This window comes from Cetorhinus maximus, unplaced genomic scaffold, assembly GCF_964194155.1.
Source record: "Cetorhinus maximus unplaced genomic scaffold, sCetMax3.hap1.1 HAP1_SCAFFOLD_2433, whole genome shotgun sequence".
Classification (NCBI taxonomy): Eukaryota; Metazoa; Chordata; class Chondrichthyes; order Lamniformes; family Cetorhinidae; genus Cetorhinus; species Cetorhinus maximus.
The window spans coordinates 18,799-42,153 of record NW_027598371.1 but is presented as its reverse complement, the minus strand read 5'-3'; the positions used below and the strand labels follow the sequence as shown (position 1 = coordinate 42,153).

Here is a 23,355-nt window from a genome sequence, read left to right as displayed (position 1 = left end):
GTGTGTGTGAGAGAGGGTGTGTGTGTGTGAGAAAGAGAGAGGGTGTGTGTGTGTGTGAGAGAGGGTGTGTGCGTGTGAGAAAGGGAGAGGGTGAGTGTGTGTGTGAGAGAGGGTGTGTGCGTGTGAGAAAGAGAGAGGGTGAGTGTGTGTGTGAGAAAGAGAGAGGGTGTGTGTGTGTGTGAGAGAGGGTGTGTGCGTGTGAGAAAGAGAGAGGGTGAGTGTGTGTGTGAGAGAGAGGGTGAGTGTGTGTGTGAGAAAGAGAGAGGGTGTGTGTGTGTGAGAAAGAGAGAGGGTGAGTGTGTGTGAGAGAGAGGGTGTGTGTGTGTGAGAAAGAGAGAGGGTGAGTGTGTGTGAGAGAGGGTGTGTGTGTCTGAGAAAGAGAGAGGGTGAGTGTGTGTGTGAGAGAGGGTGTGTGTGTCTGAGAAAGAGTGAGGGTGAGTGTGTGTGTGAGAGAGGGTGTGTGTGTCTGAGAAAGAGAGAGGGTGAGTGTGTGTGTGAGAGAGGGTGTGTGTGTCTGAGAAAGAGAGAGGGTGAGTGTGTGTGTGAGAGGGTGTGTGTGTCTGAGAAAGAGAGAGGGTGAGTGTGTGTGAGAGAGGGTGTGTGTGTGTCTGAGAGAGAGAGAGGGTGAGTGTGTGTGTGAGAGAGGGTGTGTGTGTGTCTGAGAAAGAGAGAGGGTGAGTGTGTGTGTGAGAGAGGGTGTGTGTGTCTGAGAAAGAGAGAGGGTGAGTGTGTGTGTGAGAGAGGGTGTGTGTGTGTCTGAGAAAGAGAGAGGGTGAGTGTGTGTGTGAGAGAGGGTGTGTGTGTGTCTGAGAAAGAGAGAGGGTGAGTGTGTCTGAGAAAGAGAGAGGGTGAGTGTGTGTGTGAGAGAGGGTGTGTGTGTGTCTGAGAAAGAGAGAGGGTGAGTGTGTGTGAGAGAGGGTGTGTGTGTGTCTGAGAGAGGGTGAGTGTGTCTGAGAAAGAGAGAGGGTGAGTGTGTGTGTGAGAGAGGGTGTGTGTGTCTGAGAAAGAGAGAGGGTGAGTGTGTGTGTGAGAGAGGGTGTGTGTGTCTGAGAAAGAGAGAGGGTGAGTGTGTGTGTGAGAGAGGGTGTGTGTGTGTCTGAGAAAGAGAGAGGGTGGGTGTGTGTGTGAGAGAGGGTGTGTGTGTCTGAGAAAGAGAGATGGTGGGTGTGTGTGTGAGAGAAGGTGTGTGTGTGTCTGAGAAAGAGAGAGGGTGAGTGTGTGTGTGAGAAAGGGTGTGTGTGTGTCTGAGAGAGGGTGAGTGTGTCTGAGAAAGAGAGAGGGTGAGTGTGTGTGAGAGAGGGTGTGTGTGTGTCTGAGAGAGGGTGAGTGTGTCTGAGAAAGAGAGAGGGTGAGTGTGTGTGTGAGAGAGGGTGTGTGTGTGTCTGAGAGAGGGTGAGTGTGTCTGAGAAAGAGAGAGGGTGAGTGTGTGTGAGAGAGGGTGTGTGTGTGTCTGAGAGAGGTTGAGTGTGTCTGAGAAAGAGAGAGGGTGAGTGTGTGTGTGAGAGAGGGTGAGTTTGTGTGTACATGTGAAAGATGGTATGTGTGTGTGAGAGAGGGAGGCAAGTGTGTGTGTGTGAAAGATAGAGGGGCGATGAGAGGGAGGAGAGAAGGTTCTCATTCACCCTCACCCCCACACCCCCACAATCCCCGTGGTGAGAGAGAGTGAGTGAACACCCTGAGACTGGGGGTGAGCTGGACACATGCACTCTCACCCTTTCACACGGGAATGGTCCTCTTAATTTAAAATAAAAGTGTAATAAATAATCGATTTATTGTTGAGATTTGCTTTGTCCAGCAAACAGATCCTCTTCATACCTCAGTATGTTTTAAAATTCACGTTTAATGCTTTACCAAACCTGATCTGTCTGAAATTTGCTTAGTGGACTCCCCTTTCTCCGTGTGAGAAAAATAGAAACGTGTCCCCCACTGCACCATCAGAAAAGGTTGGACGAGTGTGTAGATGGTACACACTGCTGCTACTGTGCGTCGGTGGTGGAGGGAGTGAATGTTTGTGGATGGGGTGCCGATCCAGCGGGGCTGCTTTGTCCTGGATGGTGTCGAGCTTCTTGAGTGTTGTGGGAGCTGCACTCACCCAGGCAAGTGGGGAGTATTCCATCACACTCCTGACTTGTGCCTTGTAAATGGTGGACAGGCTTTGGGGAGTCAGGAGGTGAGTTACTCTCCGCAGGATTCCCAGCCTCTGACCTGCTCTTGCAGCCACAGTATTTATATGTCGGGTCAGGGACATTAATTCTGCTTCTCTCTGCCTGGTCCGCTGAGCATCTCCAGCGTTTTCTGGTTTTGATTTCACAACGCGTTATCTCTCTCTCTCTCTCTCTCTCAGACTGTGCGGCACAGGTATCACCAGCGCATACTGCAGGCAGCTGGCCTGGGCACTCTCCACTAACCGGTCGCTCACCGTGCTGGACCTGGACAACAACCATTTGGGGGATTCGGGGGTCTCTCTCCTGTGTGGAGCGTTGATGAAGCCGGATTGCAAGATACAAAATCTCAGGCAAGTGAACAGAGCGTCTCAGGACGCCGTTGTAGCAATCAGTGAATTGAAGGTTGGCCGTTCGGCCCCTCGAGCCTGTTACACAGGAACAGGAGGAGGCCCATTCAGCCCCTCGAGTCTGTTACACAGGAACAGGAGGAGGCCCCATTCAGCCCCCTCCTCGAGCCTGTTACACAGGAACAGGAGGAGGCCCCATTCAGCCCCTCCTCGAGCCTGTTACACAGGAACAGGAGGAGTCCATTCGGCCCCTCGAGCTTGGTACACAGGAATAGGAGGAGGCCATTCAGCCCTTCGAGCCTGCTACACAGGAATAGGAGGAGTCCATTCGGCCCCTCGAGCTTGTTACACAGGAATATTAGGAGGCCATTCAGCCCCTCGAGCTTGTTACACAGGAACAGGAGGAGGCCATTCAGCCCCTCGAGACTGTTACACAGGAACAGGAGGAGGCCATTCAGCCCCTCCTCGAGCCAACTCCAAATTTCCACGAGGTCGTTGCTGGAATGTACTGTAACTCCCCCCACCCGGCTCGCCCCCATAAACCCTCACACCCTGAGCCGGCAAAAGAAAAAAACCCTATCGATCCCAGATCCAGGGTTATTCCTTGAGCTGGCATCTAGGATGGTAGAGTCCGGGAGGCAGCCCCCTTCACCCCTGTGCCGGCTCTGAAAGGGGTGCTCCATTCGGCTCCCCAGCCTCAGCTCTCCCCCCTGTCCGCCCTCCAAACCCGTCCCCCTTCAACCGCGTGTGCGCACGCGACCAATTCCCTCTCCAGTGCTCCTTTCGGATCCACCTCGAGTGCTCCAGGACACGACCCCCCCATTTGGGGGTCTCGCTCCCCGGTTCACCCCCTTTTTTTTTGCCGGCCGTCTTAAACCCATGGCCGCCACCCCCCCCCCGACATTGGCGACTGACCCTGCAGCTGCCGGGGGATGTTGGGGGGAGGTTTGGGGGGTGGGGGTGGGTGTGGAACAGTTTCTCCATCCTCGCCGCGTCCCTTCGTCCATTCGAGCACCACCAGCTTCCGATCGATCCCGGCTTCTCCCCGTGAACCGAAGCCCCCACCCTGGTCAAGCCTCCCTCCTGGCAGGCCCTCAGCGTCCCTCCTACGGCGCTGGTGGCCGGGATGTCACTCCAGCTGAGGCCTAAGCGGAGACTGTGGGGGGGTTTTGCTTTGGCGTTGGATTTACACATCCCAAGTATAATCCCCCTCCGACCCTGCACCCTCTCCCCTCCCCGCTTGGATAACCATCTGTCTGTGTCTGTCTGTGTGTGTGTGTGTGTGTGTGTCCTTCCACAGGCTGAACAGTAACAGGCTGACCACCCTCTGCACGCTCGAGCTGACTCGCGTGCTCAGCACCAACCGCTCCCTCCGACGGCTGAGCCTGAGCTACAACCGGCTGGGCACCCCGGGGTTGAAGAGGCTGTCGGCGGCATTGAAGGCACCGGCCTGTCCCATACAGAAGCTGGAGTGAGTCCGTCGCTCTGCGTCCAAAGACTTGCCCTGGTCAGACGAGGTCGGGTTGGGTTGGGCTGAGAGAGAGAGGGGTGGGGGTGGGGAGGTCCAGCGTCGATCCCTGGCCTGAGGCCTGTTGGGAGGGCCTGGCCCGCCAGCCGGTCTCACTGCCGGGGGGGGGGCGCGATGCGTGCAAATCGCTCGCCGTAGCCGCCTTCTGGGGCGGGAGGTCCACGTGGTCATCACTCGGAGGGAGATTGTGGGGTGGGTGAGGGTTGGTAGGTGCGGCCCCCTTGTCCTGAGGCCCAGTGTTCGCTGCTTGACCGAAACCGGAAATAACTCCGGGCCGTCTCGGCCTTTCCCTCGTTGTTGTGGTGGCGGCGTGGTCTTCCTGTGCGCAATTTGGCTGCTGCGTTTGGGACGTTTCACAACCGTCGAGTGAGTGCCCGTCAGAAAGTGCCTCGTTCGCTGTCAGGGGCTTTGGGAACACCTCCAGTTGGTGACAGGTTGTGTGGCAAAGCAAGGCCCTCGTTTGCGTCGTACCGGGGAGGCGATGGGGTAGTGGTATGGTCGCTGGGCTAATAATCCTGGGTAACGCTCTGCGGACCTGAGTTCGAATCCCATCACAGCAGAGTGTGAAATAAAAACCTGCAATTAAAATAGTCTAATGGCGGCCATGAGACCATTGTTGTAAAAACCCCATCTGGTTCACTTATGCCCTTTAGGGAAGGAAACCTGCCGTCCTTATCTGGTCTGGCCCTCTACATGTGACCCCAGACCCACAACAATGCATGTTGACTCTTAAATACCCTCTTGAGCAAGGGGCAGTTAGGGATGGGTAATAAATGCTGGCCCAGCCAGCGACGCCCACACCCCGCGAACTAATTAAAAAAACCCTCCTTCCTTTCTTTTCCATTTTCAGTGTGGAAAAGACGAGTTACTGATTGACTGTCAGTCATTTCACGCCATTGGCTGGAGGTCCCCTTTTGATGCAGCTCGAGTTGGGTCATGTTGACAGAGCAGGAGCTTACCAATTATCCAACCAGCAAGTTATTAAGTGCTCCACTGATCGAGTTGACACGTGGTCAAGGAACTAGTTATCAAGTGGTCAAACGACCAAGTTATCAAGTGTCATGCGACCAAGTTACCAAACGGTCAAGGGGCCAAATTGTCAAGTGGTCCAGGGGCCAAATTGTCAAGTGATCCAATGACCAGGTTACCAAATAATCAAGGGGCCAGGTTATCAAGCGGTCAAGAGGTCAAGTTATCAAGGGCCTTAAGTCACCGAGTGATGAAGTAGTCAAGGGATTAAGCGCCAAATAGATGGATGGTCACATGACCAAGTGGTCAAGGGCAGAACTGAAGATGGATGATCGAGATATATATTGAAGCGGCATCTGGATAAGATCATAAAATGGCCAGTCGGGGGATGAAGTAGGACGAAGGTGATATCATGGAATTATACAGCGGAGGAGGAGGCCATTCAGCCCATCGTGCCTGTGCTGGCCCTTTGGAAGAGCTATCCAAGGAGGCCCCCCGCCCCATGCCCTTCCCCCAGCCCCCTGGTCCCGGGCTAATGCTCTCGGGAGATGGGTTCAAATCCCAAATTTAAATTCAGTTAATAAATCAGGAATGTAAAGGCCAGACTCAGAGTGACGGCGACCCTGACGACTATCGTCCATTGTTGTAAAAACCCACCTGGTTGACTAATGCCGCCCCCCCACCCCCTTTAGGGAAGGAAATCTGCTCACCCTACACGGTCTGGCCTACGTGTGACTGCCAGACCCACAGGGAATGTGGCTGACTCTCGACTGCCCTCTGAAGTGGCCGGGCAAGCCGTTCGGTTCCAGGGTGGCGAGGGATGGCCAACCGATACTGGCCTTGCCAGCGACGCCCCTACCCCATGAAAGAGTGAAGGAAGAATATGTTCAAAGTCCCTTCGAAAGTCACTGTTAAATTCGCACCCGCTGCCTCCTCCAGGCAGCTCATTCCCGCCGGATGTGCGACATCTTGGCAATCTCTCCACTGAGGCGTGAGACTCCGTACCGGCCCTGAACGCCAGGCTTCAGAGGACATGGAGGAATGGTAAAGAGGGGAGGAAGCGGAGTAGCACTGAAGGAGAGAGTGAGAGTACGACAGGACAGAGAGAGAGAGAGAGAGACATGGAGAAAAACAGTAGGGCAGGGAAACAGAGAGAGAGAGGTGAGAGACGTGGACAGAAAGTGAGAGGGGGTGTGAGTGACTTGGAGGGGAACTTCCAGGCGGTGGTGTTCCCATGCGTCTGGTGCCCTTGTCCTTCTAGATGGTAGTGGTCGTGGGATTGGAAGGTGCTGTCGAAGGAGCCTTGGTGAATTCCTGCAGTGCATCTTGTAGACGGCACACACACTGCTGCTACTGTGCGTCGGTGGTGGAGGGAGTGAATGTTTCAAGTGGTCATCGGGCGTTCTGGGAGGGTGTTTCTGTCCCAACTCCTGTGTCACTCACTCGTGGTGTTGCTTTGATGGGTTCACAGGCTGGATGACAACGGTCTCCGAGATGCCTGTGCGGAGGAGCTGGCCTCATCTCTCAGCAGAAATCGGTGGCTGAAGGGACTGTACTTGAACAGGAACTGCTTCACTGACCGGTCCATCCCCGCCTTCCAACATCTGGCTGAGAGCTGCCTAAGTCTGAAGTACATCTGGTGGGTGCATCCTTGTTCGCGTTACGGTAATACAAAACTCTGACTTGTCAGGCGGGGCGGCTGAATGGCTACCCTCCGGTTCCTGTGTTAACAGTTTGGGGGAGCTGAATGGCCAACCTCCTGTTTTAACGAGCTAGAGGGGCTGAACGGCCTCCTTCTCCCCCATCCCCGACCCCCAAGTTACTCGGTCAAGGCCCTAAATGGCCTGATCCTGTTTTAAATGTAACAGGCATGAGGGGCTAAATAGTCTCTTGCTTTTAAAGTAATAGCTTTGAGGGGATGAATGGCCTCCTCCTGTTCCTGTGTAACAGGCTGGAGTGGGCTGAGTCACCTCCGCCTGTTCCTGTGCAACAGGCTGTAAGGGGCTGAGTCACCTCCGCCTGTTCCTATGCAACAGGCTGTAAGGGGCTGAGTCACCTCCGCCTGTTCCTGTGCAACAGGCTGAGTCACCTCCGCCTGTTTCTGTGCGACAGGCTGGAGGGGGCTGAGTCACCTCCGCCTGTTCCTGTGCAACAGGCTGTAAGGGGCTGAGTCACCTCCGCCTGTTCCTGTGCGACAGGCTGGAGGGGGCTGAGTCACCTCCTCTTGTTCCTGTTCACCTCCTCTTGTTCCTGTGCAACAGCCTGTAGGGGGCTGAGTCACCTCCGCCTGTTCCTGTGCGACAGGCTGGAGGGGGCTGAGTCACCACCACCTGTTCCTGTGCGACAGGCTGTAAGGGGCTGAGTCACCTCCGCCTGTTCCTGTGCAACAGCCTGTAGGGGGCTGAGTCACCTCCGCCTGTTCCTGTGCGACAGGCTGGAGGGGGCTGAGTCACCACCACCTGTTCCTGTGCGACAGGCTGTAAGGGGCTGAGTCACCTACGCCTGTTCCTGCGCGACAGGCTGGAGGGGGCTGAGTCACCTCCGCCTGTTCCTGTGCGACAGGCCGGAGGGGGCTGAGTCACCTCCGCCTGTTCCTGTGCGACAGGCTGTAGGGGGCTGAGTCACCACCGCCTGTTCCTGTGCGACAGGCTGGAGGGGGCTGAGTCACCTCCGCCTGTTCCTGTGCGACAGGCCGGAGGGGGCTGAGTCACCTCCGCCTGTTCCTGTGCAACAGGCCGGAGGGGGCTGAGTCACCTCCGCCTGTTCCTGTGCCACAGGCTGTAAGGGGCTGAGTCACCTCCGCCTGTTCCTGTGCGACAGGCTGTAGGGGGCTGAGTCACCACCGCCTGTTCCTGTGCGACAGGCTGGAGGGGGCTGAGTCACCTCCGCCTGTTCCTGTGCGACAGGCCGGAGGGGGCTGAGTCACCTCCGCCTGTTCCTGTGCAACAGGCCGGAGGGGGCTGAGTCACCTCCGCCTGTTCCTGTGCCACAGGCTGTAAGGGGCTGAGTCACCTCCGCCTGTTCCTGTGCCACAGGCTGTAAGGGGCTGAGTCACCTCCACCTGTTCCTGTGCAACAGGCTGTAAGGGGCTGAGTCACCTCCGCCTGTTCCTGTGCGACAGGCTGGAGGGGGCTGAGTCACCTCCGCCTGTTCCTGTGCGACAGGCTGTAAGGGGCTGAGTCACCTCCGCCTGTTCCTGTGCGACAGGCCGGAGGGGGCTGAGTCACCGCCGCCTGTTCCTGTGCGACAGGCTGGAGGGGGCTGAGTCACCTCCGCCTGTTCCTGTGCAACAGCCTGTAGGGGGCTGAGTCACCTCCGCCTGTTCCTGTGCGACAGGCTGGAGGGGGCTGAGTCACCACCACCTGTTCCTGTGCGACAGGCTGTAAGGGGCTGAGTCACCTCCGCCTGTTCCTGTGCGACAGGCTGTAAGGGGCTGAGTCACCTCCGCCTGTTCCTGTGCGACAGGCCGGAGGGGGCTGAGTCACCTCCGCCTGTTCCTGTGCCACAGGCTGTAAGGGGCTGAGTCACCTCCGCCTGTTCCTGTGCGACAGGCTGTAGGGGGCTGAGTCACCTCCGCCTGTTCCTGTGCGACAGGCCGGAGGGGGCTGAGTCACCTCCGCCTGTTCCTGTGCGACAGGCTGTAAGGGGCTGAGTCACCTCCGCCTGTTCCTGTGCGACAGGCCGGAGGGGGCTGAGTCACCCCTGCCTGTTCCTGTGCCACAGGCTGTAAGGGGCTGAGTCACCTCCGCCTGTTCCTGTGCCACAGGCTGTAGGGGGCTGAGTCACCTCCGCCTGTTCCTGTGCGACAGGCCGGAGGGGGCTGAGTCACCTCCGCCTGTTCCTGTGCGACAGGCTGTAAGGGGCTGAGTCACCTCCGCCTGTTCCTGTGCGACAGGCCGGAGGGGGCTGAGTCACCCCTGCCTGTTCCTGTGCCACAGGCTGTAAGGGGCTGAGTCACCTCCGCCTGTTCCTGTGCCACAGGCCGGAGGGGGCTGAGTCACCACCGCCTGTTCCTGTGCCACAGGCTGTAAGGGGCTGAGTCACCTCCGCCTGTTCCTGTGCCACAGGCTGTAAGGGGCTGAGTCACCACCGCCTGTTCCTGTGCCACAGGCTGTAAGGGGCTGAGTCACCTCCGCCTGTTCCTGTGCCACAGGCTGTAAGGGGCTGAGTCACCTCCGCCTGTTCCTGTGCCACAGGCCGGAGGGGGCTGAGTCACCGCCGCCTGAATGGGCCTTCACCTGTTAACGTACCACGCCTTGAGTTTCTGTTTCATCTTACGCCCTCACAGGCTGTGCAGAAATCAGTTCAGCGCAGAGGGCCAGAGCAAGCTACAATCGCTAGAGGAGTCTGCGCATCGAGTGACTATTTTTGTGTGAGTCGAGAGAGAGGGTGATGTCTTTTCCCAATAAACACTGACCTGTACTGTGTGCAACACAACATTTCTAGCAGCTTCTGAACGCGTTACTGGCTCGGTGTCAAATCAATTCTCCAGCTAGGCTTCCGGTGCGTGAATTAATGTTGTCGGCCCGATGTCATCTCCCTCCTATCCAGTCAGTGACGGTGCTACAGTTCCACAGACACGGCTCTTCCCTACACCTTCACTCAAACATCTTTCCACTCTGCCGGGTTCCTTTTGAATTCCCGAAAGGAAAAAAAAAGACACAGAAGGACAGGCAGTCAACGCCAGTTTGAAACTTCAGTGCTCGTGGTTGGGTCATTCGGCTGCGAGGGGCCTCGCAGGGCACAGGCCCCCCCCTCGCATTCAAATCAGAAATGGGTGAGATGGCTGTTCAACCACAGAGGCATCGCACCAAAGCTACACCCTCCCCTCGGTTGGGTTGGGGGTTGCGAACCGAGCGCACGCCGGCTATCCCGCCACAGGGGGCTTCACACCCGCGTCGAAACCTTCACAGACGCTGGCGCACTGTTGCAGAGGGAGCAAGGGCTGTTTGATCTGAAGGGTCATCAACCTCCCACATTAAAAGAGGATACTCGGTACAGGTTCTCTTTATATTTAATGCTTGAAACTGTATAAAATACTTGGTCGGGGGGGGGGGAAGGGGAATTAGGCATTATTTCTACGCTCCCTTGTACAGTTCTGAACCGACTCCTGCAGTATTTGCGTGTGACAGATCATCCTGTGAGTGTTAATTCCAACTTCCACGGGGCACCTCTTTGTCTCACACAACATGTCAGTGGGGACGAATCTGTGGGCATCAGTTCGAGGTCCAGCATTGCGCATTTCTAACATTCACCATCCATGCTGGCAAACCCTCGCTGCCACTATCTCCCAGGCCCCATCTCTCTAATCTTCCCATCACGACAACCCTATCTCAGTCACCTCCTCCAGCCCCTACAACCCTCCCAATCTCTGTAAACTCCTCCAGCCCCTACATCCCTATCTCTGTAACCTCCTCCAGCCCCTACAACCCTATCTCTGGAACCTCCTCCAGCCCATACAATCCTACCTCTGTAACCTCCTCCAGCCTCTACAACCCTCCCAATCTCTGTAAACTCCTCCAGTCCCTACAACCCTCCCCATCTCTGTAACCTGCTCCGGCCCCGACAACCCTCCCTATCTCTGTCACCTCCTCCACCCCCTACAACCCTCCCTATCTTCTCCAGATCTCTGTGTGCTGCTCTAATTCTGGTCTCTTGAGCATCCCCCCCACCTTCCCTATTTCAATCGTTCGATGATCGAAAGTGGTCATGCCCGCTGCTACCTGGGTGCCAAGCTCTGGAGTTCCCCCCACCCCGAACCTCTCCACCTCGTCCATACCCCTTTAAATCTAGCTCGTTGAGCCAGCTATTGGGTCTTTTGTGCCAATAACCTGGCTGGGTGTCAAAATTTCTGTCTGCGCATTGCTCCTGTGAAGGACCTTGGGTTGGGATGTTTTACTGTTAAAGGTGCTCTGTAAATGCAAGATGTTCCTGTGAGGTCGTTGCACTGGAAGAGGAAGGCTGGGATGGCATTCTGTCTCCCTTAAATTTCCTGCCGTCAGTACCTCCTTCGTCCTCACTGGTTGTCTGTTAAGCTACCTGCAGCCTCAAGTTGGGTTGATATCCGTGGCTATTTAAAGAGACAACAGAATTCATCATATCGATATATTTTTATAAAAAGCACCAGGGAATGTTTCCTTTATAAATAGAGGAACAGGGTTCAAAAACAGAGCTACGCCGAACATGTATACATCACTGCTCAGGGCTGTGTGTGTTGTGTTTAGTCCTGGGCACCTGACTGGAGGAAAGGCTGTCACATCGTTGAACCCCCAAGTCCCCCCTGCCCTCCTGAGGTGGGTGTAACAGATTCCCGCGGTGGGAAGGGGCAGCGCGTTCTCCCTGGCGTGTCCCGGTGCCGGCAATTATCCATCAAAAGCCCATAAAAACCAATGACCTCGGGGTGGAGGGGGCTAACGGGATCTTGCTGTGCGTTCACAAGTCCGCCGTGTTGCTGAGGTGGCGGCGGCCACTTTGGGCTTCTGCCCAACGACGCGGTTCGCGGGGGGGGGGGGGGGGGGGGGGCCCACACCGGGGCGGAGAAAGGCGCCGAGGCTGGGCGAGCCCTCTCCCCCGCCTTCACTGCTGCCCCGTGAACATTTTCCCTCGGTGGGCTTCTCCGAGTCCTTTTCCCCTTAAAATTGCGACTGGGGTAACTTCACTCCTGAGCTGACTGGGTTTGGAAGACAAATTTTGGGGAGGGGGGGTGGGAAACAAAAATAAAAACATGTCTTAAAGCAGTAATGTCACACAAGGTGGGCCCCACCAACTGGGGAGGGTGCATTGCCCTTTTAAGAGCCCTCCCTGATCCTCTCCATGTAGCTCCGCAGCTCGTCGGGGTCCTGCAGCCCCATGTCCTGGCAGACCCATTTGATGTCCTCCTCGTCGGCCACGATGATGGACTGGGTGGCCGGCAGCGGCGGCTCGGTCACCTTCCCCGCGGCGGCCGCCATGAAGGTGGACAACTGGGCCCGCCTCGGCCGGAAGTCCTCGAGCGTCCCCGACCGGAAGTCCTGCCCCTGCTTCCGGGAAACCCCTTTGATCGTGCAGTACCCGTCGACGAAGCCCTGCGCGCCTGCGCCCGGGGCGCAGCCGCCAGCGCGTAGGTCAGCCGCCTCCCGCGGCGCGCCTGCGCGGGACGCGCTCCCCCGAAAGCTGGCTGCGTTCGCGGCCCCGCCCCCGCCGCGCGCGTCATCCGCCGCACCCACGCCCTGCGGGGCCGCGCGGGCGCCCCCCTCCGGCCGGCCTGTCTCACGTAGCGGGGAGCCGCGAGTGCGCATGTCCGCCCTGCTGCCGGCGTGGGCGCGGCCCTGCACCGCCCTCTTCCTCTGGAAGCTTACCCGCTCGTGTTGCCCCCGCGGGCCAGGTCGGGAAACCCCTCCCTGGGGCTGATAAACCCCGCCCTTGAGCCCCTGTGTGTTGGTCAGGGAGCTCCCATCACTGAACCCCTGCTGGTGTGGCAGGGAAACCCTGCCAACAAAGCCCTGGGTATTGGCCAGGGGGAACCCGTCGGCCAATCCCTGGCTGTTGGCCAAGGGGACACCGTCAGCGAACCCCTGGGCAATGGGGAAAGAGACCCCGTCAGCGAACCCCTGCGGATTGGGCAGGAAGACCCCATCAGTGAACCCCTGCAGATCTGCCAAGGATACCCCGTCAGTGGACCCCTGCAGATCGGGCAGGGAGACCCCGTCGGCGGACCCCTGCAGATCAGCCGGGGAGACCCCGTCGGCGAACCCCTGCGGATCTGGCATGGAGACCCCGTCGGCGAACCCCTGCGGATCGGCCAAGGCGACCCCGTCAGCTAACCCCTGCGGATTGGGCAGGATGACCCCGTCAGTGAACCCCTGCAGACCGGCCGGGGAGACCCCGTCAGCAACCCTCTGCGGATCGGCCAAGGCGACCCCGCCCGCGAGCCCCTGCGGATCGGCCAAGGAGACCCCACCAGCGAGCCCCTGCGGATCGGCCAAGGAGACCCCGCCGGCGAACCCCTGTGGACTGACCGGGGAGATCCAGCCAGCGACCCCCTGCTGACTGACCGGGGAGGTCCGGCCGTCGCCCTGCAGCCCGCAGCGTCCCTGGCCGGAGGCCCCGTAGGCGCGGCGCCCGGGCCCCAGGTTGACCACCCGCCCCCGCCCCGGGCTGCCCGGCCCCTCCCCCGACCACACCCAGGGAGGCGGACGGCCGGGGTCAGCGGCAGGCAGCTCCTTGTGCCTGTACTTGAGCACGAAGGTGACGCAGTTGATGAAGAAGACCAGGATGGCCAAGCAAAAGACCCCCAGCAGGGCGTACATGCCAATCTCCAAGTCCGTCACGCCCTTGAACGTCAACGAGAACTCTTCCCCCCCAAAGCCCGGGAGGGGGTCCAGGGTCGTGGAGGGCTCGGGCTCCGACGGAAGGTCACCAAGCCTCGGATCGAGGGCGACGAGCACGGAACCACCAGGAGCCCAGCTTCCCCCTTGCCCCTGACCGTGAACCCGGCGGGTTGTGCTCTCCGCCTGCATGGCTCCCTCTTCGCGCTCAGACAGCCGGGTGTCGTAGTGCTCCCAGTCCGGATAAGACCACTTGTGCTCCTCCTCCGCTCGGCGGCCCTCGTCCCCCTCCTCCCGCTCGGACAGGACCTCGAACGTCGCCTCCGCGGACACCAGAACCGGGCCGTTCTTCCGTTTGGACTTGTGACAGGCTGCGGGTGCCGCCATCTTCACCCTGAGTAGCTGGCCGCTGCCCCCGCCCTCCGCCACCACCACCGCCGCCGCGGGCTGAGCGGCAGCTTTGCCGCGATGCACGGACACCACGCGCTCATCCAGGGACGTGACCGACAGCGAGTAGTCCTGGGGGCGGTAAAGCTGGAGCGGTGCCGATGTCCCATCGCTGTACTGCAACCACAAGCTCAGCACGCCTTCCTGGTCAGGAGGGAGGGAGGAAAGGAGAGAGGGGGAGAGAGAGATGGGATGGAGAGAGAGGAGGGATGGAGAGAGGGAGAGAGAGGTGGGATGGAGAGAGGGAGAGAGAGGTGGGATGGAGAGAGGGAGAGAGAGGTGGGATGGAGAGAGGGAGAGAGAGGTGGGATGGAGAGAGGGAGAGAGAGGTGGGATGGAGAGAGGGAGAGAGAGTGGGATGGAGAGAGGGAGAGAGAGGTGGGATGGAGAGAGGGAGAGAGAGGTGGGATGGAGAGAGGGAGAGAGAGGTGGGGATGGAGAGAGGGAGAGAGAGGTGGGATGGAGAGAGGGAGAGAGATGGGATGGAGAGAGGGAGAGAGAGGTGGGATGGAGAGAGGAAGAGAGAGGTGGGATGGAGAGGGAGAGAGAGATGGGATGGAGAGAGGGAGAGAGAGATGGGATGGAGAGAGGGAGAGAGAGATGGGATGGAGGGAGGGAGAGAGAGATGGGATGGAGAGAGAGAGAGAGGGAGGGTGAGAGAGAGAGCGAGCGAGGGAGGGCGCGAGCGAGCGAGGAGAGAGAGAGAGAGAGGGACATCAGTAACATCTCACCGCTCTTTCACAGCAGCATAAACCACTGCAGAAGCTTTGAAATCTAGGCTTACACAGGACACACGTTACAGAAACAGGCCATTCGGCCCAACCAGCTCATGTTGGGGGTTCAGGCTCCACTTGTGGGAGAAGGGAGCCGATGGTTAGGATGGTAGATTTGGAGGAAGCTCAGGTACTTGTCTAGTTTCCCCATTAAAGGCGTCCGTACAATTTGCTTCAACCCCTTCTCGTGGCAGCGAGTTCCACGTTCTTAACACTCTTTGGGTTGCTTCCGAATTCCCTGTTGGAATTCTTGACTCACCCCCACCCCCACCCAACTAGTTACGCTCTTCCTCACAAAGAGGAAACATTCCCTCGGTCTCCCCCCTACCAAAGCCTTTCGGACCGTTGAAGAGCTCTGTTCTTCCGGTTGGGAAGACAGACTGGGGACCATTAGGGCCGGTTTCCCTTGGGAGGGGAGAAGGTTTTTGGGCGGTGGGGGGGGGGGTGGAAATTGGACCGAGGTGTTCAAAATCACCAAGGGAGCCTGGACAAGAGAAGAGGAGGAGGGGTGGGCGGTGGGGTGGGGTGGGATGGAGAAACCGATCCCACTGGTGAAAGGGTGGAGAGCCAGAGGGGGGGGCGGGGGGATGGGGGGGCCTGGGTGTAACGCAATTGGCAAAAGGAGCAAAGACAAAAAGTGATACGTTGGGGGTGGGGTAGGGGGTGGGGGGGGGGGAGGGGAGATAAAAAGAAAGGTTTTTGGGCAGCGAGTGGTCAGGATCTGGAATGTGCTGCCTGACAAGCGCAGTGGAGGCAGGTTCGAGCGAGGCATTGGAAAGGGGAACTGGGCTGTTAACCGCGAGGGACGGAGGGAGGAAGGAGAAAGCTAGGGAATGGCGCCAAAAAGCCAACGCTCCTCCGGCGAGCTGGTGCGGACACGGTGGGCCAAATGGCCTCCTCTTGCGCTGTAACAATTCTGATTAGGTCACCCCCCCCACCCCCGCCCAACTTTAATTTTGGAGAAAAGAACCTCGGTGGAATTACACAGGAAGAGGCCGTTCGGCTTAGCCGGCCTGTGGACGGTGTCTGTGCGCCCCACACGAGCCCGCCTACCTCCCCCTCCTCTCTCTCTATCTCACCACCCCCCCCATCGACATCTCCTTCCCTTCAGCTTCCCCTTAAAACGTATCGACGATATCCCCTTCCACGTCAGGGGGCGGTGGGGACTGAGTTCCACATTCTCGTCACCCTTTCCGTAACAAAGTCCCCCAGCCCCCCGACCCCCTTGATTGGATTCCCCGGTGACCATCCAGGAATGAATGGAGAAGGAAGGAGGACCCTCGTGGACCCTCACTCGATTCACCTTCGACTTCATTCTGGGTCAGCGCCTCCTCCGGCCCAGCGAGAGGGGGAGACGTTGCCGAATCCGGGTTCTGGGGGAATGAGGGGGGTGGTGGGAAGCGACATCGATCACCGAATCACGAGGTTTAGATTAGCAACGGGCTAAGGACCAGGAGCCCACCCGGAGTTTAAAAAAAAGAAAACCAGCGATGAGTCGGGGGAGGAGGAGGAGGACCGGTTCCAACCTCGCGGTAACGGATAAACTGGGCGGTAACGGATAAACTGGGAATCGAAGAGCGGCTGGCAAAACCGTCATCACCGGATGGATCGTCACGGCGCAGGAGGGCGAGGTCGCTCGGCCCCCATCGCGCCCCGCGCCAGCTCTCCTCACCGCCGGGCGCCGTCGCCCCTGCGCCTTTTCCCCGCACCCCGTTCCTACTCGAACCCTCGCCCGACGCCCTCGCCAGTGCCTCGACCCAACCTGCCTCCGCCGCGCTCCCAGGCACAGCATCCCAGACCCCGACCCACTCGCTTGTGTGGAAAAGCTTTCACTTCCCCCTCCCCCACTTCCCACCCTCTCCCCCCTCCCCCACTTCCCACCCTCTCCCCCCTCCCCCACCTCCCCACCCTTCCCACCCTCCGCCCTCTCCCACCACTTCCCCACCTCCCCCGTTCCTCCCCCCCCACTTCCCACCCCTCCCCCCCCCCAACTTCCCACCCCTCCCCCCCCCCAACTTCCCACCCCTCCCCCCCCCAACTTCCCACCCCTCCCCCCCCCACTTCCCACCCCTCCCCCCCCCCACTTCCCACCCCTCCCCCCCCCCCACTTCCCCACCCCTCCCCCCCCCAACTTCCCACCCCTCCCCCCCCAACTTTCCCACCCCTCCCCCCCCCCACTTCCCACCCCTCCCCCCCCCACTTCCCACCCCTCCCCCCCCCCACTTCCCACCCCTCCCCCCCCCAACTTCCCACCCCTCCCCCCCCAACTTCCCACCCCTCCCCCCCCCAACTTCCCACCCCTCCCCCCCCCACTTCCCACCCCTCCCCCCCCACTTCCCACCCCTCCCCCCCCACTTCCCACCCCTCCCCCCCCCACTTCCCACCCCTCCCCCCCCCACTTCCCACCCCTCCCCCCCCCACTTCCCACCCCTCCCCCCCCCACTTCCCACCCCTCCCCCCCCCACTTCCCACCCCTCCCCCCCCCACTTCCCACCCCTCCCCCCCCACTTCCCACCCCTCCCCCCCCCACTTCCCACCCCTCCCCCCCCACTTCCCCCCCCACCCGCACACATATGACATTTGCTGCTTTTTGTCCATCGCTTTAAAATCTGTAATTGAACAGCTCAAGTGAAACAAAAAAAAGAGGAGACCCGATCGGTACGTTCCCAATGACGGGGGTGGGGGGGATAGACAAAGGCAGAGCTCCCTGTGGCAGGACAGATCGCGAGAGCGGCCGATAAAGCCCACAGCGTCTCGCACTTTATCAATAAAGGGTACAAAAGCAAGGAAGTTACGATAAACATGCACGAAACACCGGTTCAGCCTCAACTGGAGTATCGGGGAAAGGAGAGTAAGCTGAGGCAGACAGAGGGTGCAGGCGACTGGAGGGGTCAGGTGAAAGAACGAGTGAGAACCCCGGGCGGAGAGTTCAGAGGGGGAGGTGAACAACAAGAGAAGCAAAGAGGGAGCACGAGAGGAGACTGGCAGTTAATGTTTAAAAAAAAAGAGGTGGGGGGGGAAACGTACATCGATGGTAAAAATGGCGGCAAGAGGACGCGTGCGGAGCCGATTAGGGAGCAAAAATGGGATTTACGCGGGGAGGCGGAGAGCGCTGACTCCAAGGGACAGGATGAAAACTCTGCTCCTGTCTTCACCCAGGAAGAAGAGGCGGCCAAAGTCATTGTGAAAGCGGAGGGGTGGCCGAGATTCCCGATGGGCTAAAAACTGATATAAAAAAAAGGTGGTACTAGAAAGGCTGGCTGGACTTCAAAGTTAATCAGTCATCAGGACCGAACGAGATGCATCTGGGGGAAGTGAGGATGGAAACTGCTATAACCTTCCAATCCTCTTTCGATACAGGTGGTGCCAGAGTGCCGGAGAATTGCAAACGCTTGTTCACAAAGAATAATAATTAGCCCAGTAACGACAGGCCAGTCCGTTTACCCTCATCGGCTGTGGCTCAGTTCATAGCACCCTCGCCTTTGAATCAGAAGGTTGTGGGTTCATGTCCCACTCCCGGAAACCAAGAACTGTGAATGTACTCGAAAGAGTTACATGCGATCTGTTGATAACTCGAAAGAGTTACCCTCATCGACAGCACAGGAGGCAGCCTGTCGCCCCGCCAAGTCCACATCAGCTCCCCAGTCAGTCCCATTCCTCCAGTCGGCCCCCATTGCCCCGCGGGTTCATTTCCTTCCAAGTTGACCGTCTGCTTTCTTCCCGAAACGATTGGTCATTTCCCGCTTCCACCACCACCACCACCTCCCCCTGCCCGCGGGGCAGAGTGTTCCAGGTCATTACCACTCGCTGGGTTAGGGAAAGACCTCCCTCACCTTCTCCCTCCATCTCCTGCCCAAAACCTGTGTCCCCTTCGCCCTTGCACCATCCGCGAATAGGAAGAGTTTTCCCTTGCCTGCCTTATGGAAGCCTGCCACAATCTTGTCCACCTCGATCAAATCCCCCCCCCCCCCCGCCACCCCACCCCCCTCAATCCTTTGTCCCAATGAGAACAATCCCCAGCCTTTCCAGCCTAAACCTCCCTCCCTCCCTCCCTGGAACCATTCTGGGTAAATCTCCTCTCGAGGACCTCCGCATCCTTCCTAAAACGTGGTGACCCGGAACGGAACACAAAGACTCTGCTCCGAGGGATAACTTTACGAAGCCCAAGGTCCCATCTGCTTCGCTAACCACTCTCTCATTAGGGCCCTGTCGCTTTCAAAGATTGATGGGCACGAGCCTCCAGGTCCCTTTGTACCTGCACAGCCTCTAGAACGGTGCCATGAAGACTATTTTGCCTCTCCCTATCCCTTCTGCCAAAATGCATCACTCCGCACTTCTCTGTCTTAAAGACCATCTGCACATTCTGCTCACCGGCCCATTCCTATCATCTTCACTATTTGTTACTCTTCCAAGTCTCATAACATCAGCAAATTTTGAAATGTTACTCCCTGTTCCGAGATCCAAATCATATATCAATAAAAGCAGTAGTCCCAGCACTGACCCTTGGGGAACATGACTGTCTACCGTCCTCCACTCTGATAAACGACCATCTATCACGACTCTAATATAAAGCAAAATACTGCGGATGCTGGAAATCTGAAACAAGAACAGAAAATGCTGGAAAAACTCAGCGTCTGTGGAGAGAAAGACAGAGCTAACGTTTCTTCAGCTCTGAAGAAGAGTCATACGGACTCTCTCTCTCTCTCTCCGCAGACGCTATCAGACCCGCCGAGTTTCTCCAGCATTTTCTGTTTTCGTATCTATATCACGACTCGCTTTTCTCCGTCCTTAAAAGACAAATTGTTTTTTTTTTTAAATCGAATTGGGCACTGACCCTCCTATAGCATGAGCCTCAGTTTTGTTAACCAGCCTGTTTTATGTGGTGCCCTGTCAAATGCTTCCTTAAAAGTCCCACAAAGACAACATCTGCTGCCCTCCCTTCATCAGCCTTCTGTTGTTTCATCAAAAAACAATTTCAATTCGATTAGCCAAGCATGGTCTGTCTTTTACAAACTGTGACTAACTCAAATCTCACCCAACTCAATTGTACAGGGGGGCAAAAACAGAAAACGCTGGGAAACCTCAGGGAGGTCTAACAACACATCGGTGGGGAGGACCAATAACAACCACGAACACCCCTTCGTCCTTTTGTGCATGACCACTTTGGCAGTCTTCTCCCCTGCCTCCGCCTATCGCTGGTTTTCTATCCAGCTTCACCCACCCCTTAAACAGTATCAATTTCATCGAATTTTGACTTCTCTTTAGCTCTGAGGAAGAGTCATACGGACTCAAAACGTTAACTCCGTCTGTCTCTCCACCGATGCTGTCAGACCTGCTGAGTTATTCCAGCATTTTCCGTTTTTTGTTTTAGATTTCCAGCATCCGCAGTATTTTGCTTCAATTATACAGGAGTACTGTTTGCAGTCTTGGTCTCCTTACTTGAGAAAGGATATAACGGCAGAAGAAGCAATGCAGAGACAGTTCACTCAACTGAGGTCCTGGGATGAGGGGGTTATCTTATGAGGAAATGCTGGATGTGCTGGGCCCTTACCCGTTAAGAGTTCAGAAGAAGGAGAGGTGATCTTATTGAAACATATAAGATCCTGGAGGAGATTGACAGGGTGGGTGCTGAGAGGAGGTTTCCCCTTATGGGAGAGCCTAGAACGAGGGGACACAGTTTAAAAATAAGGGGGTCTCCATTTAAGATGGAGATCAGGAGAATTTATTTCTCTCGCAGGGTCGATAGTCTATGTAATTCTCTTCCCCAGAGAGCAGTGGAGGCTGGGTCATTGAGGCCGAGTTAGATAGATAGATTCTTGATTGACAAGGGAGTCAAAGGGTAAGAGGCAGAAAAGTAGAGTTGAGGCCACAATCAGATCAGCCACGATCTGATCAAATGGCGGAGCAGGCTCGAGGGGCCGAATGGCCTACTCCTGGTTCTATTTAGCATGTTCCATCTCCAACTCTTCCCTTTCCCTCCGTCTCTGACTCTTGCCTCTCCCTCCGTCTCCGACTCTTCCCTCTCCGTCTCCGATCCATCCCGCCCCCCTCTCCGTCTCTGAGCCTTTCCTTTACCTTCCAGCAGCCCCACCTGCCTTTGTCCCTTCCCTCTCCCTCCGACTTTCCCCAACCCCTCCACCTCAGACTCTTCCCTTTTACCCCGCCCCCCCAACCCCCATCTACAATCAGCGTCCCCTTCCACTCCCGCCAACACCTCCCATTCCCTTCAGTCTATTCCTTCAGTTGACCCCTGGTCTCAAGAGAGCGACAGGCCACATAGCCTGACCCGCTGCCCCACCTAACCTCACACGGTTTGCACACTGGCTGCCATCTTTCTCCCCTCCGGGGCAGGCCTGAGGGCGCCCGGTTGACCCACCTGTTTGGGCAGGTGCAACGCCTCCTGTGCCGTCGCCGTGGCGATGATCACCTGGGGGTGCCGACGGTTGCGTCTGAGCGAGAGCCTGATCCCGGTGACTAACTGGACGTCCATGTTGGTAATGGTCACCTTGTCGTCCGCGATGGTAACCGACTGTTGGCCAAGGATGGAGTCCGACACTGGAGACAGGACCTGGCGAGCGAGAGACAAGCGAGGGAAAGGGTTCAGTGAGGCCAAAGGACTGCAGACCAGGAGAGAAAGACAGAAACCTGAGCCATGAGGGGCCTGGGCTGAGGGCCTGGGCCCTAGGCCTCAATAGCTGGGCCCAACAGTTCATCAGTGAGGCCTGTGGGTCAAATTCAACTCTTGGATCCACAGACTATCCCCCTCACTTCAGGGTGGGAGAGCTCACTGCCTCTCCTTCGGGGGCGGGAGGGTCGGCCGCTCCCCTTCAGGTGGGGGCCACAGGACCTGCCATTCCAGTTATCTCCATGAGAAAAGACTAGGGAAACTTGTTTGTCTTCCAGTAGGGTCGCTTGGGAACTGACCTGGAGGGAGACAGAGTGAGTTCAAGCAACAGGAACAGTAGATCAGATCGCTTCAGATGAGACTGTGATAATGAAGCGAGGGGACTCAGGGACTGAGCAACATAAGGAAACCTTCAACTGATGTGGGAAAGTCCTCAAACAGAGAGAGATTGATATTTCAATTAGGTACTGTGATCTCTCGAAACGAATGAGTGAAGATGGGCTGAATGGCCTTTGCGCCATCTATCTCTACTTCGGGAAATCTTTCAACCATACGGTTATTACCTCCAGATAGGAATATTTCAATGGCAGGCCTACACTCTGCAACTCATCTAAATCCCTGCTGCCCTGTATCCTAACTTGCACCAGGTCCTATTCATCACTACCCACGATGCTCGTTGACCTACTCTGGCTCCGAGTCCTCAATTTTAAAATTCTCTTTTTCTAATCCCTACAACCCTCCCTATCTCTGTAACTTCCTCCAGCCCCCAAAACCCTCCCGATTTCAGTAACCTCTTCCAGCCCTTACAATCCCCCCGAACTCAGTAACCTCTTCCAACCCCTACAACCCTCCTTATCTGTCACCTCCTCCAGCCCCAACAAACCTCCCTATCTCTGTAACCTCCTCCAGCCCCTACAACCCTCCCTATCTCTGTAACCTCCTCCAGCCCCTACAACCCTCCCTATCTCTGTAACCTGCTCCAGTCACTACAACCCTCCCTATCTCTAACCTCCTCCAGCCCCTACAACCCTATCTCTGTCACTTCCTCCAGACTCCTACAACCCTCCCTATCTCTGTAACCTCCTCCAGCCCCTACAACCCTCCCTATCTCTGTAACCTCCTCCAGCCCCTACAATTCTCCCTATCTCTGTAACCTCCTCCAGCGCCTACAACCTTCCCTATCTCTGTAACCCCCTCCAGCCCCTACAACCCTCCCTATCTCCGTAACCTCCTCCAGCGCCTACAACCCTCCCTATCTCTGTAACCTCCTCCAGCCCCAACAATCCTCCCTATCTCTGTCACCTCCTCCAGTCCCTACAACCCGGCCTATGTCTGTAACCTCCTCCAGCCCATGCAACTCACCCTATCTCTGTAACCTCCTCCAGCCTCTGCAACCCTCCGTATTTCTGTCACCTCCTCTAGACCCCTATGACCCTCCCTATCTCTTTAACCTCCTCCAGCCCCAACAAACCTCCCTATCTCTGTAACCTCCTCCAGCCCCAACAAACCTCCCTATCTCTGTCACCTCCTCCAGTCCCTATAACCCGGCCTATGTCTGTAACCTCCTCCAGCCCCTACAACTCACCCTATCTCTGTAACCTCCTCCAGCCCCTACAATTCTCCCTATCTCTGTAACCTCCTCCAGACCCCTATGACCCTCCCTATCTCTTCAACCTCCTCCAGCCCCAACAAACCTCCCTATCTCTGTAACCTCCTCCAGCCCCAACAAACCTCCCTATCTCTGTCACCTCCTCCAGTCCCTACAACCCGGCCTATGTCTGTAACCTCCTCCAGCCCCTGCAACTTACCCTATCTCTGTAACCTCCTCCAGCCCCTACAACCCTCCCTATCTCTGTAACCTCCTCCAGCCCCTACAACCCTCCCTATCTCTGTAACCTCCTCCAGCCCCTACAACCCTCCCTATCTCTGTCACCTCCTCCAGACCCCTACAACCCTCCCTATCTCTGTAACCTCCTCCAGCCCCTACAACCCTATCTCTGTCACTTCCTCCAGACTCCTACAACCCTCCCTATCTCTGTAACCTCCTCCAGCCCCTACAACTGTCCCTATCTCTGTAACCTCCTCCAGCCCCTATAACCCTATCTCTGTAACCTCCTCCAGCCCCTATAACCCTATCTCTGTAACCTCCTCCAGCCCCTACAACTCACCCTATCTCTGTAACCTCCTCCAGCCCC

General features: G+C 57.3%; 2 protein-coding genes across 2 annotated transcripts in view; one reads left to right on the top strand and one right to left on the bottom strand.

Annotated features, from left to right (window-relative positions):
* The first annotated feature begins 2,345 nt into the window (after nucleotides 1–2,345).
* Nucleotides 2,346–10,021, top strand: LOC144677341 (NACHT, LRR and PYD domains-containing protein 3-like). The gene is made up of 4 exons (XM_078537478.1): nucleotides 2,346–2,515; nucleotides 3,813–3,983; nucleotides 6,481–6,648; nucleotides 9,298–10,021. The coding sequence occupies exons 1-4, from the start codon at nucleotides 2,484–2,486 to the stop codon at nucleotides 9,383–9,385; spliced, it is 459 nt and encodes a 152-aa protein (XP_078393604.1). The 5' UTR covers nucleotides 2,346–2,483; the 3' UTR covers nucleotides 9,386–10,021.
* A 1,096-nt stretch (nucleotides 10,022–11,117) lies between these two features.
* LOC144677340 (transmembrane protein 132C-like) overlaps nucleotides 11,118–23,355 on the bottom strand; it is a 30,115-nt gene continuing 17,877 nt past the window's right edge. Inside the window, exons 7-9 of the mRNA XM_078537476.1 lie at nucleotides 20,912–21,103; nucleotides 13,039–13,906; nucleotides 11,118–12,750 (exon numbers count right to left, since the gene is read on the bottom strand). Coding sequence (XP_078393602.1) covers nucleotides 11,798–12,750; nucleotides 13,039–13,906; nucleotides 20,912–21,103 — 2,013 coding nt within the window. The 3' untranslated portion in view covers nucleotides 11,118–11,797. The remainder of the gene's footprint in view (nucleotides 12,751–13,038; nucleotides 13,907–20,911; nucleotides 21,104–23,355) is intronic.

Bases quoted from the DNA above. Each gene is read 5' to 3' on its own strand.
- LOC144677341 (XM_078537478.1), top strand. From the start codon at position 2,484: ATGAAGCCGGATTGCAAGATACAAAATCTCAG. The intron at 2,516-3,812 runs GCAAGTGAACAG...GTCCTTCCACAG, and splicing joins TGCAAGATACAAAATCTCAG to GCTGAACAGTAACAGGCTGA. The intron at 6,649-9,297 runs GTGGGTGCATCC...ACGCCCTCACAG, and splicing joins CTAAGTCTGAAGTACATCTG to GCTGTGCAGAAATCAGTTCA.